Source organism: Hemitrygon akajei, unplaced genomic scaffold, assembly GCF_048418815.1.
Source record: "Hemitrygon akajei unplaced genomic scaffold, sHemAka1.3 Scf000126, whole genome shotgun sequence".
NCBI lineage: Eukaryota > Metazoa > Chordata > Chondrichthyes > Myliobatiformes > Dasyatidae > Hemitrygon > Hemitrygon akajei.
This window is the reverse complement of record NW_027332012.1, coordinates 452,289-467,266: the sequence shown is the minus strand read 5'-3', so window position 1 is coordinate 467,266 and position 14,978 is coordinate 452,289. Positions and strand designations below refer to the sequence as shown.

Here is a 14,978-nt window from a genome sequence, read left to right as displayed (position 1 = left end):
GGAAATCTTTAGTTTCCACAATTTCTAAAGCTCTGAAAATTAATTTACAACCTAATGTACAAACCTTTGATTTCTGTCTATACATGCAATCCTCGCATGACCTTTATCCTCCTCCACCTCACTATCTGCTCTAACACTCTGGTTCCCCTCCCACTGCAAATCGAGATTAACCCCCTTCCGCCCCCCCCCCCCCGAACAGCACTGGCAAATCTACCCGCAAGAATGTTGGTCCCCCTCCAGTTCAGGGGCAAACCGTCCCGTCGGAACAGGCCCCACCTTCCCGGGAACAAAGCCCAATTGTCCAGAAACATGAAGCCCTCCCTCCTGCACCATCTCCTTAGCCACGTATTTAGCTGCACTCTCCGCACATTTATATTTACAGGGACTTTACTCCTGACGCCGGTCCCGGGACCCGACCCTTTTACAGACCCGGAGCGGAACCGGAGCAGATTCTCAGCCATTGGTTTTCACCCCCGGTCGCAAAGAGAGGATAAAGTTTACCCGTGAATTTATTCCCAGTGAAGGTGTGGAGATGGGACTTGGTCTCCGCGTTGTAAAATGAAACTGTCCCGGGCTCGTAACTGAGATAAACTCCCACCCTCCCGGGGACGGGACCGGCAGCGAGACGCGACTCAGGGGAGGGGAGACCAGACAAGTCATAATCCCGATGTAACACGTCACCAACCCGCCCGATGACCCAGAATCCGGTCTCCGGACTCAGACTGAACCGTCTCTTCCTCTCCACAGACTCTGCGGCGACTCCCAGACACCAGACCCGATTCCCCGTCACCTCCACCTCCCAGTAATGTCTCCCCGATGTGAATCCCTCCGATCCCAGCACACAAGCCCAGTGTGTGAATCTCTTCCCGGTGTCAGGGAGATTCCTCCGGGTCGGGGTCCATCTCACACTCTTCCGATCCTCAGACACCTCGAGACACGGATTTGCCGTTTCCACATCCAGGGTGACAGAGACTAGGGGGAGAAGCAGAGAATTAGAGAGTCCCCAGGGATCGGGTGGAGACTCAGGCGGCGCAGCCCCGGGGAACGGGCGGAGACTCGGGCAGCGGGGTCCCGGGTATCGGTGGGGGGGGGGGTGGGGGGGAGACTCGGGCAGCGCGGCCCCAATGATCGGGGGGAGACTCGGGCAGCGCGGCCACGGGGACCGAGGGGTTTTCCGCTGGACGGAGAGCAGAGAGACCCCTGGCCCTTGACTCCTCAGACAGGGTAAACATCCTTCCTCACTCCTGCCTGTTGACCCCTGAATGAATTTTGTGTTCCCATGAGATCTCCTCTCATTCTTCGAAACTGGGAACAGAGAACATAGAGCAGTACAGCACAGGAACAGGCCCGTCATACAATATTCACTTTCATTTGTGTGTGTGAAGTGGGGGAGTGTGATGGTTTGAGACAGTAAAGGAGGTGATAATGGGAACCAGCAGGGGAGAGATGAATGGCAGATTGAACCAGGTGGGGGAGGGGTGGAAAGCCTGTGGGTGAACTGTGTGTGTAGACGTAATGAGAAGTTGGAGGGGGCAAAGATGGTAGATGAGGATGACTTTGTCCCTTTCCCACAACCCCATCCCCCGCAGCCCCTCATTAGGACAGGGGATGATTTTGCAGGAACCCTTAAGCAACACAGGTCTTGATGAAGTGTTTCAGTCTGAACCGTGGACTGTTTACTCTTTTTCATGGAAACTTCCCGGCCTGCTGTTCCCCCAACAATTTGTGTGTGTTACTCTGCTTTAAATATACTCAATTATTTGGCCTCCACAGCTGCCTGTGGCAGATTCACTATCCTGTGGATAAAGGAATTCCTCCTCATCTCTGTCCTAAATTGACATCCCTATAGTCGAAGGCTGAGCTTACCGTTCTCGACCCACCCACATCCTCCCAACATGAACTCTTTCCAGACAGGTGTCAGAGAGATCTGGCGAGACCCTTCATCTGGATCTGTGTAGCTTGGATTACCGGCATCTGCAGATTTTCTCCTGTTTGATTTTTAAAGTAAACTTCTTGATTAGTCAGAGTCTCAAAAGTTATGGGGAGGAGGCGGGAGAATAGGGTTGTGTGCGATAATAAATCAGCTATTCTTCTAAACTCCAGTGAGTACAGGCCCAGAACCAACAAACACTCCTCATATGCTAACTCTTTCATTCCCGGAATCATTCTTGTGAGCCTCCTGGACCCTCTCCAATGCCAGCACATCTTTTCCGATATACGCGACCCAAAAATGCTCACAATACTCCAAGTGTGGTCTGACCAATGCCTTATAAAACCTCAGAATTACATCCTTGCTCTTGTATTCTAATCCTCTCGAAATGAAAGCAAGCATTGAGTTTGCAAATCTTACCATTGACACAAACTGCAAGTTAACCTTCAGGGAATCCTGCACAAGGACACCCATGTCCCTTTGCACCTCTGATTTTTGAATTTTCCCCCTGTTTATAGAATTGTCTATGTCTTTATTCCTTCAACCAAAGTCGTACCTGCCTAAGTTTGTACCTGTCAAACTCTATCTGTGCTACAAGATCCTTATTACGTATACTGGTGCATTCAAATAAGATCATAAGACAAAGCAGCAGAAGCCGGCCATTCGGCCCTTCGAATCTGCTCCACCATTTTATCATGAGCTGATCCATTCTCCCATTTAGTCCCACACCCCCACCTTCTCACCATGACCTTTGATGCCCTGGCTACGCATATACCTATGAATCGCTGTCTTAAATACACCCAATGACTTGGCCTCCACTGCTGCAAGAAATTCACAGATTCACCACCCTCTGGCTCAAAAAATTTCTTCGCATCTCTGTTCTGAATGGGCGCACTTCAATACTTAAGTCATGCTCTCTCGTACTAGACTCCCCCACCATGGGAAAGAACTTTGCCACATCCACTCTGTCCCTGCCTTTTAACATTCGACATGTTTATGTGAGGTTCCCCCTCATTCTTCTATACTGCGTGGAGTACAGTCCAAGAGCGGTCAAATGGTCCTCATATGTTAACCCTCTCATTCCTGGAATAATTCTAGTTAATCTTCTCTGAACCGTCTCCAATGTCAGAACATCCTTCCTTAAATAAGGATCCCAAAACTGCGCACAGTATTCCAAGTGAGGTCTTACCAGTTCCTTATAGAGCCTCAACCTCACATCCCTGCTCCTATAATCTATATTCATTCCTCTAGAAATGAATGCCAACATTGCATTCACCTTCTTCAACACCGACTCAACTTGGAGGTTAACCTCAAGGACATCCTGCACGAGCACTCCCAAGTCCCATTGCATTTTAGAATTTTGAATTCTCTCTCCATTTAAATAATAGTCTGCCCATTTATTTCTTCTAACAACGTGCATGACCATACACTTTTCAACATTGTATTTCATTTGCCACTTCTTTCACCATTCTCCTAATCTATCCAAGTCTCTCTGCAAACTCTCTGTTTCCTCAGCACTACCGTCCCCTCCACTTATCTTTCTATCATCAGCAAACTTAGCCACAAAGCCATCTATTCCATAATCCAAATCATTGATATACAACGTAAAAATAAGCGGCCTCAACACGGACCCCTGTGGAACACCACTGGTAAATGGCAGTCAACTAGAATGGGATCCCTTTATTCCCAATCTCTGTTTCCTGTCAATCAGCCAACGCTCTATCCACATATGTAACTTTCCAGTAATTGCATGTGCGCTTAGCTTGTTTAGCAGCCTCATGTGCGGCACCTTGTCAAAGGCCTTCTGAAAATCCAAATAAACAACATCTACTGCATCTCCCTTGTCTAGCCTACTTGTAATCTCCTCAAAAATTTCAATGCGTTTGTCAGGCAGGATTTTCTTTTAAGGAAACCATGCTGAGTTTGGCCTATCTTGTCATATGCCTCCAGATACTCTGTAACCTTATCCTTGACAATTGACTCCAGCAACTTCCCAACCATTTCTCAAGCTAACAGGTCTATAATTTACTTTTTGCTTCTCTGCCCCTTTGTTAAATACCAGAGTGGCATTTGCAATCTTCCACTCCTCCGTAACCATGCCAGAGTCTATTGACTTTTGAAAGATTATTGCTGATGCCTCCGCGATCTCCACATCTACTTCCTTCAAAACACAAGTGTGCATTCCATCTGGTCCTGGAGATTTATCTACCCTTAGACTATTTAGCTTCCTGAGAACTTTCTCTGTCGTAATTGTGACTGCGCACACTTCTCTTCCCTGACACCCTTGAGTGTCCGGTATACTGCTGATATCTTCTCAGTGAGGACTGATGCAAATACTCGTTCGGTTCCTCAGCCATCTCCTTATCTCCCATTACAATTTCTCCCGCATCATTTTCTATCGGTCCTATATCCACTCTCACCTGTTTTTCTTACTCTTTATCTACTTGAAAAAGCTTTTAGTATCTTCTTTGATATTATTTGCGAGCTTCCTTTCATAGTTCATCTTTTCCCTCTTAATGGCCCTCTTAGTTTTCTTTTGTAAGCTTTTAAAAACTTCCCAATCCTCTGACTTCCCACTAATTTTTGCTTCCTTGAATGCCCTCTCCTTTGCTTTTACTTTAGCTTTCACTTCGCTTGTCAGCCACAGTCGCATCCTTTTTCCATTCGAAAATTTCTTCTTATTTGGAATATATCTGTCTTGCACACTCCTCACTTCTCGCATAAACTCCAGCCACTGCTGCTCTGCCGTCCTCCCGCTAGTGTCCCTTTCCAGTCAAATTTGGCCAGTTCCTCTCTCGTGCCACTGTAATTTCCTTTACTCCATTGAAATACCGACACATCGGATCTCGGCTTCTCTTTCTCAAATTTCACAGTGAACTCAATCATGTTACGATCACTGCCTCCAAAGGGTTCCTTCACCTCAATCTCTCTAATCACCTCTGGGTCATTACACAATATCCAATCCAGTACCTCTGATCCCCTAGTGGGCTCAACAACAAGCTGTTCTGAAAAGCCATCTCGTAGACATTCTACAAATTCTCTGTCTTGAGATCCAGTGTCGACCTGATTTTCCCAATCCACTCGTATGTTAAAACCCCCCACAATTATAATAACACTGCCCTTCTGGCAAGCCTTTTTATTTCCTGTTGTAATTTGTAGTCCACCTCACTGCAGCTGTTAGGAGGCCTGTAGATAACCGCCATCAGGGTCATTTTACCCCTGCTATTTCTTAGCTCAACCCAGAAAGATTCAGCACCTTTCATCCTATGTCACCTCTTTCTAATGATTTAATATGATTTCCATGCCACCCACTCAGCCTACCTGCCTATCCTTCCGATACACCGTGTATCCTTGGACGTTCAGCTCTCAGAGACATGCATCCTTTAGCCACGTCTCAGTGATGGCCACAAAATTATACCTGCCAATCTGTAGCTGTACGACAAGATCATCCACCTTATTCCTTATGCTGTGTTTATTTAAGAAAAACAACTTAGGTCCAGTATTTGGTACTTTTCGCATTCATTGCACTGCACCTCATCCCATTGGCTGCAAATTTGCCCCATCACCTGCCTGTCCTTCCTGGCATCCTTACTGCTCACTATCTTAGATTTATTTCTGTTTTCCCACTCCTCCACTCTATCATTCCGGTTTACCATTCCCCTGCCAAATTAGTTTAAACCCTCCCTAACAGCTCTATTAAACATTCCCGCTATGATATTGATCCCCTTCGGGTTCAGGTGTAACCGTCCTTTTTGAACAGGTAATACTTCCCCCTGAAGAGATCCCAATGATCCAAGAATCTGAAGCCCTGACCCCTGCACCAGTCTCTCAGCCTCGCATTCATCTGCCTGATCCTACTATTCTTGCCCTCGCTAGCACGTGGTATAGGTAGCAATCCTGAGATTACTACCCTGGAGGTCCTGCTTCTCAGCTTCCTTCCTAACTCCTGGAAATCTCTCTTCAGGACCTCCTCCGTTTTCCTCTCTATGTCATTGGTACCAACATGTACTAAGACAGCTGGCTGTTCGCCCTCTCCCTTCAGAATATTCCGGACCCGATCCGAGACATCCTGTACCCTGGCACGTGGGAGGCAGCACACCATGCGGGTATCTCTACCAGGCTCACAGAATCTCTTGTCTGTTCCCCTGACTATGGAATCCCCTATGACTACCGCATTCCTCTTCTCCCTCCTTCCCTCCTGCACAACAGCGCCAGGCTCAGTGCCAGAGACCCGGTCACCGTGGCCGTCCCCTGTCAGGTCATCCCCCTCAACAGCATCCGAAACGATATACTTGTTGCTGAGGGGGCAGACACAGGGGTGCTCTCCATTATCCGGGCATTTCCCTTCCCTCTCCTGACAGTCACTCAGTTTTCTGACCCCTGTAGCCTAGGGATGACTACCTCCCTGTAGCTCCTGTCTATCACCTCTTCATTTTCTCTAATAAGCAGTAGGTCATCAACCTGCAGCTCCAGATCCCAAACACGGTCTCCGAGGAGCTGAATCTCGGTTCACCTGGTGCAGATGTGGCTATCAGGGAGGCCGGAGGTCTCCCAGGATTCCCACATCTGACACCCTGAACAAAGCACTAACCCTGCAGACATCCTACGTAATTCTACAGGAATGAAACAAAGAAAGATAGGTCTACTCACCCACTTACTTCGCCAAACACACAAACTTTTTAAACCGTTAGCTAATGTGCCCTGCTGTTCCCCCGTCCGTCGGCCGATTTGCCAAGGGGAGAAAAAGAGTCGGTGCCTCGCTCTCGTCTCTTCCCGTTACCGTCTAAGCCCGTTGAGCCAAAGCCCTACACTCTGTTGCCACCCACTCCGCTGCCCGCTGTATAGGGTGGTCATCTTTTTAAACTCTCCGCGCTGTCCTGCGCAGTCTCGCCGTTCTTCTACGCCAAGTTTTAAAACAAATCTGCCTTCCTTCAGAATTTAGCTCCCACGCCGCCCTTCTTTTCCCAATCCAAAAAAAAAACACTTTCAGTCCTGTATTCATCAGCCGATTCCACACTGTCCACATGAAATTCAGCAAGGCCTTTGATGTCGATGATAGACCACACTTGGAGCATTGTCTGCATTTCCGGTTCCCGAATATGTGGAGGATGTCATTACACTGGACAGGAGGCTTCAGGAGGATGTTACCAGGACTGGGGGCTTGGGTTAAAAGCAGAGAGTGGATAAGCTTGGGCTATTCAGCTGTAGTGTAGGATGTTCAGGTATGGCCCCTTATCGAGGTAAATAATTCATAAGGAGCTTAAATGAAGTTTCTTCTTCCAAGAAATGGGCGTACAGAACCAGAGGCGTCAGATTGAAAGTGAGACGGGAAATTTTTCTGAGTGGTCTATCGGGTAACATTCTCATACAAAGGGAGGTTGGTAAATGGAATTTGCCCTCAAACACTGTAGAAAAAGGTAAAAATAAAATATGTTAAAATAAATTTGGGCAGGTACACAGATGGGAAATGGTTAGAGGGATGGGGGGGGGGAGCAAACACACACAAATGGGCCATGCTCAAGAAGACATCTTAGTCTTGCAGATTGATGAAGTGGGCCGTGGGTTCAACATCCATCAAACCCTCCCAGATCATCCTCCTGAGGAATCTCACCCCGGAGTCTGTCTGTGAATTGTTGATGTGACGTCACGTCAGAGGGCAGCTCAGTGCCACAGAACAGACAGACTGGGTAAGGACGGCAGATTTCAAACCTAAATGGGAATTTATGCCTATTCCTGTGGACGTATGTCATACTCTGATAGTATGTCTGTGTGTCTGTGTGTGTGTGTGTGTGTGTGTGTGTGTGTGTGTGTGTGTGTGTGTGTGTGTGTGTGTGTGTGTGTGTGTTGATTGTGGTAAATATCCGTGTGGTGTGTATACACATTGAGGGAGAGTGTGATGCACGTTGAATAATTTGTATGTTACAGTGAGTCATCACATGTCTGGTGTGTGTTGACAATGTGTCACACTTGATTGAGTTGTTTAAATGAATAAATGACTGCCTCTGAAGAGATTGGTTTCCAGGTTACTGAGGGAAATAACAACGTACATTGCTGAGGCTCTGACTACAATCTGCCAGTCCTTCCTGTGTATGTGTGTGAGGGAGCTTTGCCCGGCCGGTTATGCTGTGTGTGCTTCTCCCGAGATGAAATCTTGACCCATGTCAATGCTTGTTGGTGTGTCCTAGTTCATTCTCACAATGCTTCAATGTAGTGGTCTGATCACCATAAGACATAGGAGCAGAATTAGGCCATTTGCCTATCGAGTCTGCTCCGCCATTCAATCATGGCTGATCCTTTTTTTCCCTCCTCAGCCCCACTACCTGGTCTTCTCCCCGTAACCTTTGATGCTGTGTCCAATCTAGAACCTATCAAGCTCTGCCTTAAATACACAGAACAAGTTCCACAAATTCACCAGCTGCTGGCTCAAAATTTTCCGCATCTGTTTTAAATAGACGCCCCCCCCCCTCTATCGTGAGGCTGTGCCCTCTTGTCCTAAACTCCACCGCCATGGGAAACATCCTTTCCACATCTACCCTGTCTAGGACTTTCAACATTCGAAAGGTTTCAATGAGATCCCCCCTCATCTTTCTAAATTCCAGCGAGTACAGACACAGAGCTATCAAACGTTCCTCGTATGATAACCCTTTCATTCCCGGAATCATCCTTATGAAATGAACCTTCTGCAATGCCAGCACATCTTTTCTTAGAAAAATTGTGCACAATACTCAAGGTGAGGCTTCACCAGTGCCTTATAAAGCCTCAGCATCACATCCCTGCTCTTGAATTGAATGCTATCAAAATCCCTTGAATTGAATGCTAACGTTGGATTTGCCTTCTTCACCACTGACTCTATCTGCAAGTTAACCCTTAGTGTATTCTGCAGAATGACTGCTAAGTCCATTTTCATCTCAGCTTTTTGGGTTTTCTCCCCATCTGAAAAAAAAATCTGCACATTATTTCTATGACCACAGTGCATGGCCATGCATTTTCCAACATTGTATATCACTTGCCACCTCCCTTCCCATTCTCCTCATCCAAGTCCTTGTCCAGCCTAACTGTTTCCTCAACACGACCGGCCCCTCCACCAATCTTCGTATCATCTGCAAACTTGGAAACGAAGCCATCTACTCTAGGACATGAGGGTATGACTTCAGGATTGAAGGACGGCCTTTTAGAACTGCTATGTGGAGAAATTACTTTAGTCAGTGTGTGGAAAATCTGTGGAATTCGGTGCCACAAGTGGCTGTTAAGGCCAAGTCATATTTAAGACAGAGATAGATAGGTTCTTGATTAGCTAGGGCATCAAAGGGTATAGGGTGAAAGCAAGGGAGTGGGGATGACTGGAAGAATTGGATCAGCCCATGACTGAATGGTGGAGCAGACTCGATGAGCTGAATGGCATATTTCTGCTCCTATATCTTATAGTTTATTCCATCAGCTAGATCTTGATATACAGCGTAACATGATGGTGTCCTAAGACTGACCCCTGTGGAACACGAGTCACTGGCAGCCAACCAGAAAAGGATACCTTTACTCTCATTCGCTGTTTCCTACCAATCAGCCAATGTTCTAACCATGCCTGTAACTTTTCTGTAATACCCTGGCCTCTTAAACTGGTTACCACCTTCATGTGTGGCACCTTGTCAAAGGCCCTCTGAGATTCCAAATATACAACATCCACTGCATCCCCTTTATCTATCCTGCTTGTAATCTCCTCAAAGAATCCCAACAGGTTTGTCAGGCAGCATATTCCCTTAACGAAGCCATGCTGCCTTGTCCTATCTTGTCCAGTGTCACCAACTATTCCATAACCTCATACTTAAGAACTGACTCCAATTTCTTCCCAACCACAGAGGTGAGGCTAACTGGTCTATAATTTCCTTTCTGCTGCCTTCCTCCTTACTTAAAGAGTTAAGTGACATTTGCTGTTTTCCAGTCCTCTGGCACTATGCCAGGGTCCAATGATTTTTGAAAGATCATTTAAAATGCCTCCATAATTTCTACTGCGACCTCTTTCAGAACACTAGGGTGAAGTTCAACTGGTCCGGGTGACTTATGTACCTTTAGGTCTTTCAGCTTTTTGAGCACCTTCTCCCTTGTAACAGTAACTGCACTCACTTCTCTCCCCTCGCACTCTTCAACACCGGGCACAGTGCTAGTGTCTTCCACGGTGAAGACTGGTGCAAAATATTTGGTTTATCTGCCATCTTTTTATCCTGTGTTATTATATATCCGGCCTCATTTTCTAGCGGTCCTATATCCACTCTCATCTCTGTTTTATTTTTTTACAATACTTGAAAAACAATTTGATATTGTTTGCTAATTTGTTTTACAAAGACAGGTGTGTAAAAAGGGCCTGAAGGATCATTGGAGACCAGAGTCACCCCATCCACAAACTGTACTAGTTGCTACCATCCGGGATACAGTACCGCAGCATAAAAGCCAGGATCAACAGGATGCAGGACAGCTTCTTCAACCAGGCCATCAGACTGATTAACTCATGTGGACACAACTGTATTTCTATGTTATATTGACCAGCCTGTTGTACATATTATTCATCATAAATTACTATAAACTGCACATCACACATTTAGATGGAGACCTAACGTAAAGATTTTTAATCTTCATGTATATGAAGGATGTAAGTAATAAAGTCAATTCAATTCAAATCAATTTCTTATTTACTTTTTCTCACCCAATCATCCTTTTAGTTCTTCTCTGTAGCTATTTAAAAGCTTCCTAATCATCCGTCTTCCTACTAGTTTTTGTTTAGTTGTATGCCCTCCCTTTTGCCTTTACAATAACTTGTCTTCCCTTGTCAGCCATGGTTTTACTATTTTGCCATTTTAGTATTTATTTATTTTTGGAATACATCTATCCTTCACCTTCGTCATCTTCCCAGAAACTGACACCATTTCTGCTCTGTTGTCATCCCTGCCAGCATCTCCTTCCAATTTGCTTTGGCCAACTCCTCTCTCACCACTGTAATTTCTTTCACTTCTCTGAAATACTATAATGTCAGACTTTACTTTCTCTTTATCAAATTTCAAGTTGAACTCAGTCACGTTGTGAGTACTGCTTCCTAAGGTTTCTTTTAACTACTCACTTCTGGTTCAATACATAACACCCAATCCAGTAGAGCTGTTCCCCGAGTCGGCTCAACGACAAACTGCTCTAGAAAGCCATCACATTGCATTCAACAAACTCACTCTCTTGAGATCCTTTACCAACCTGATTTTCCCAATTGACCTGCATGTTGAAATCACACATGATTATCATAACATTGTCCTTTTCATCAGCCTTTTCTATTTCCAGTTTTAATCTGTGGGCCTCAACCTACTGACTGCTGGGAGGCCTGTATATGACTGCTGTCAGTGTCATTTTTACTTTTGCAGTTCCTTACCTCAACCTACAAGGATTCAACATCTTCCAATCCTATGTCATGTCTTTCTATTGATTTACCATCAGGGCCACACCACCCCATCAGCCTTCCTTCCTTCCTATACCTCAGATACACTGTGTAACCTTGGACATTCAGATCCACACTACAACCGTCCTTCAGCCACGATTTTGTGATAGCCACAACATCACACATGACAATCGGTATTAGTGCAACAAGATCATCCACCTTATTTCTCATACTCCATGCATTGAGATATAACACTTTGTGTACTATATCTGCTACCCATTTTAATTCTGCATCTCTAATGCACTGATAGTCACCCTGCTGGCTGCAATTTTGTCCTCTCATCTGTCCGCCTTATCTGACAGTCTGACTGCACGCTATCTTTGCATTTTTACCATCAGTCCTATCCCTTCACTCCAATTCCCAACCCCACCCCCACCAAATTAGTTCAGACCCTCCTCAACAGCTCCATCTAACCTCTCTGTGAGAATATTGTTCTCCCTTTTGAGCAGGTCATTCCTCCTCCAGAAGAGATCCCAATGATCGAAGAATCTGAAAACATGCCCCCTGCACCAGCTTCTCAGCCAAATTTAACCTGCCAAATTATCCTGTTTCTACCCTCACCAGCACGTGGCACAGGCAGCAATCCAGAAATTACAATCCCGGAGGTGCTGCTTCTGAGCTTGCTACCAAACTCTCCAAATTCTATTTTCAGGACCTCTTTGCTTTTACTTCCTATGTAACTGGCCCCAAAATGTGCCAGGATATCTGGCTGTTTTCCCTCCCTCTCTAAAATGCTGCGGACACGATCCGAGACATCCCTGACCCTGGCACCTGGGAGGCAACATAACATTCGGGTATCCCCTTCACATCCACAGATTCTCCTGCCTGTTCCCCTGACGATTGAGACCCCTGTCACTACAGCTCCCCTCTTCTCCATCTAACATCAGTGAGAGTTGCGGGTTCAGGAGGGGGGTGGGGTGAAGACCTGTGTCAGTCAGAGTCTGCACTCACAGCGCAAGAAGGATTTGTGTATTTTTCTGACAATCCTGATCACCGCACTGCTACCCGCTTTTATTCCCTACAATATCATGAAATCTGTATTAATCTCCTATTTCCTGTGGTAGGATTCAAGCTCATGTCTTGGTGTGTTAGTGCAGTGTGCCTGGGATCAGGACACAGTGGTTCATCTGCCAGTCCCGTGTATTGGTTGTACTGTGACCCTGTGCTGGTGTGTTCAGGGGTCTGACATCTCCAGCTGACCATGTGACAGTGATGCCCCCCAGTTGGTGCCGTTGATGTGGAATAAACATCAGTTCCCTTTCAGCCCATTATTAAAGCCAATCCTTGCCTCAGATGTAACTTAGTTGTGTCTCATAAACAAGGAGAAATGAATCTTTGTAAGTTTTACCTCGGTTAATAGCATCAAGTGTTTCTCTCAGCACTGTGTTCAACAAATAGATGTGATCAAATTTTTCAACTGGTAGGGCCTCATCTGTCACTGATAATTCCTGGACATCGTCACTGATTCTGTAAATATTAAACTGCTGGTGATAAGCTGGAATTTTGAAGTATTTTACAAATCCATACAGGGTTTCAGTAAAGAGCATGTCCTACCTCCTGTTTCGATGAGCTTCCTCCTGAAGTAAATAAAAGCACAAATCTGATTAGACTTGGACTTACTGTCCACGTCCTGAATTTAATCCAAATCATTCCAAGATGTTGAAACTTCCCACTCCCACAGTCAGTCACACACACGGACAATACAGAACCACGGAGAGAATTAAAGAGGAAAGTTTCTGAAAATTAGACCATTACTGAGAGGATGGAACTGACAGGAGAGACAGGACAGGCTGTGCATTATCATCTGGATAAGACGTCAGAATGATAAAATGGAACAATTTAAGATCAGTGATGGATTTGCTTGCGCGAAGGTGGAAAAAGTACCTCATTATGGCGAACACGAGAGGACACAGGTGCTTGGAAGTAGTACGGAGGAGATGTCGGGTAAGTGTTTTGGAATGGGTGAAATGAGCTGCCGGCAACGAAGGTGGAGGCGGATGCGATAGGGTCTTTCAGAAGACTCCTACACAGGTACATGGAGCTTGGAAAAATAGAAAGCTATGGCTAACTGGAGGTAATTTCTAAAGTGAGTAGATGTTCGGCACAGCATTGTGGGCCAAAGAGACTGTATTGTGCTGTAGGTTTTCTTTGTTTCCATGTTTCTATTTATGGGGAGACCTTCAGTCAAAGATAAAATGCCAGCTGGTTTTTAATAAATCCCACAAGAAATTTAGTGAAGAGGATGTGGAACTCGCTGCCACAGGAGAGGTTGAAATGGAACAGCAGAGACTGACTGTAATGGGGAGGCTGGATAAACACGTGAGGGACCAGGGAGTTCGGGCACTGTTGCTGGGTGCTGTGAGTAGGTGGCAGGAGGATTGTGGCTGAGGGGAAATTGATAGAAGATGGACCGAATGGCCTGCTCTTGACGGAGAATGGGACACAATCCCATGTAAAACTTATCCAAAAAAGTAGAGACAGTGAAAGATTCCGTAATCTGATGGAAACTGGATATGGAGGATAAGTCTGATGTGTGGGTCACATTCTTTGTTCTCATTGATTGACAGAGAGACCCTCACACCAAACACACTCACAGCCTGTGACTGGAACTGGGTGTTAATGGGAGTTTTAGAGGATATTTAATGTGATAATTAAGGACACAATCAGCAGCTCTGTGTTATGATCAGAGTAAATCATTTCAGAAAAGATTGCATTCTGACCTGGGATGTACAGAAGTTGTGGAAGTCCAGTTTAGGGGAAACAACAACCCTGAATAGATGCATCAATTGTCGGGTGAGAAACAGTTTACTGCCATTTGTAAATGCTGTGTGTAGGAGCAACACGTCAGTTTTCTGTCTGCATTGTATTCTGTGTTACGTGTTTATTACGATAATCAGTCACGTGAGTGGGGACGTGGTAAAGGTGAAGGGAATAAGTTACATATTCGTACTTTGTTCTGGGCTGTTTTGAGCCTGGGACTGGCAAATGCCATATCTTTTGTTGACCGATTAATTGCAGTTTAATTTACGATTAATTATGCTGAAATTTCATCGCTTAAATATTGTATGTTGCTGATAAAGGATCAAATATCTGTCTCCGATATTTATAATGTCATTAATGGAGTGATTGGAGGTTTGTCATGCAAGGAGAACACTCTGTGTGAGGTCTCCAGCAGCGGCAATTGATTTGGTAGAATTGGCCGCTGTGTTGTGGTTATTTCAAATATACCGCTGTTCATTTAGTTCAATTTGACAGAAATAAATTGAAATGTAATCCCTCACCTTGAGAAATATCACACCGTCTTTTTGATTCATCTGTTCCTTTAACTTAGTGATTTCCTCCTGAATAATCCTTATATTCTCTTGAATTTTAAGAAGATTTTTCTCCATTGGTTTGAGAATCCTCTTCTCTTCTTCCCTGAGATCCCAGAGTAAGCTCTGCTCTTTCTCAGTGATAATCTGGCGCAGTTCAGCAAACTGGGATGTGATGTGAGTCTGAACGCTGTGTGACTGTTCCTGTCGAATGAAACGTGAAGATTAGTTTACTGCATTGCTGTGTTCTATTTCCTTATGACATAAA

General features: G+C 45.3%; 1 protein-coding gene and 1 pseudogene across 1 annotated transcript in view; one reads left to right on the top strand and one right to left on the bottom strand.

Annotated features, from left to right (window-relative positions):
- Positions 1 to 14,978, top strand: part of LOC140723691 (uncharacterized) — an 805,012-nt pseudogene that overhangs the window by 366,164 nt on the left and 423,870 nt on the right.
- Positions 265 to 14,978, bottom strand: part of LOC140723689 (zinc-binding protein A33-like) — a 52,027-nt gene continuing 37,313 nt past the window's right edge. Inside the window, exons 3-6 of the mRNA XM_073038248.1 lie at positions 14,681 to 14,914; positions 12,954 to 12,976; positions 12,748 to 12,866; positions 265 to 972 (exon numbers count right to left, since the gene is read on the bottom strand). Coding sequence (XP_072894349.1) covers positions 422 to 972; positions 12,748 to 12,866; positions 12,954 to 12,976; positions 14,681 to 14,914 — 927 coding nt within the window. The 3' untranslated portion in view covers positions 265 to 421. The remainder of the gene's footprint in view (positions 973 to 12,747; positions 12,867 to 12,953; positions 12,977 to 14,680; positions 14,915 to 14,978) is intronic.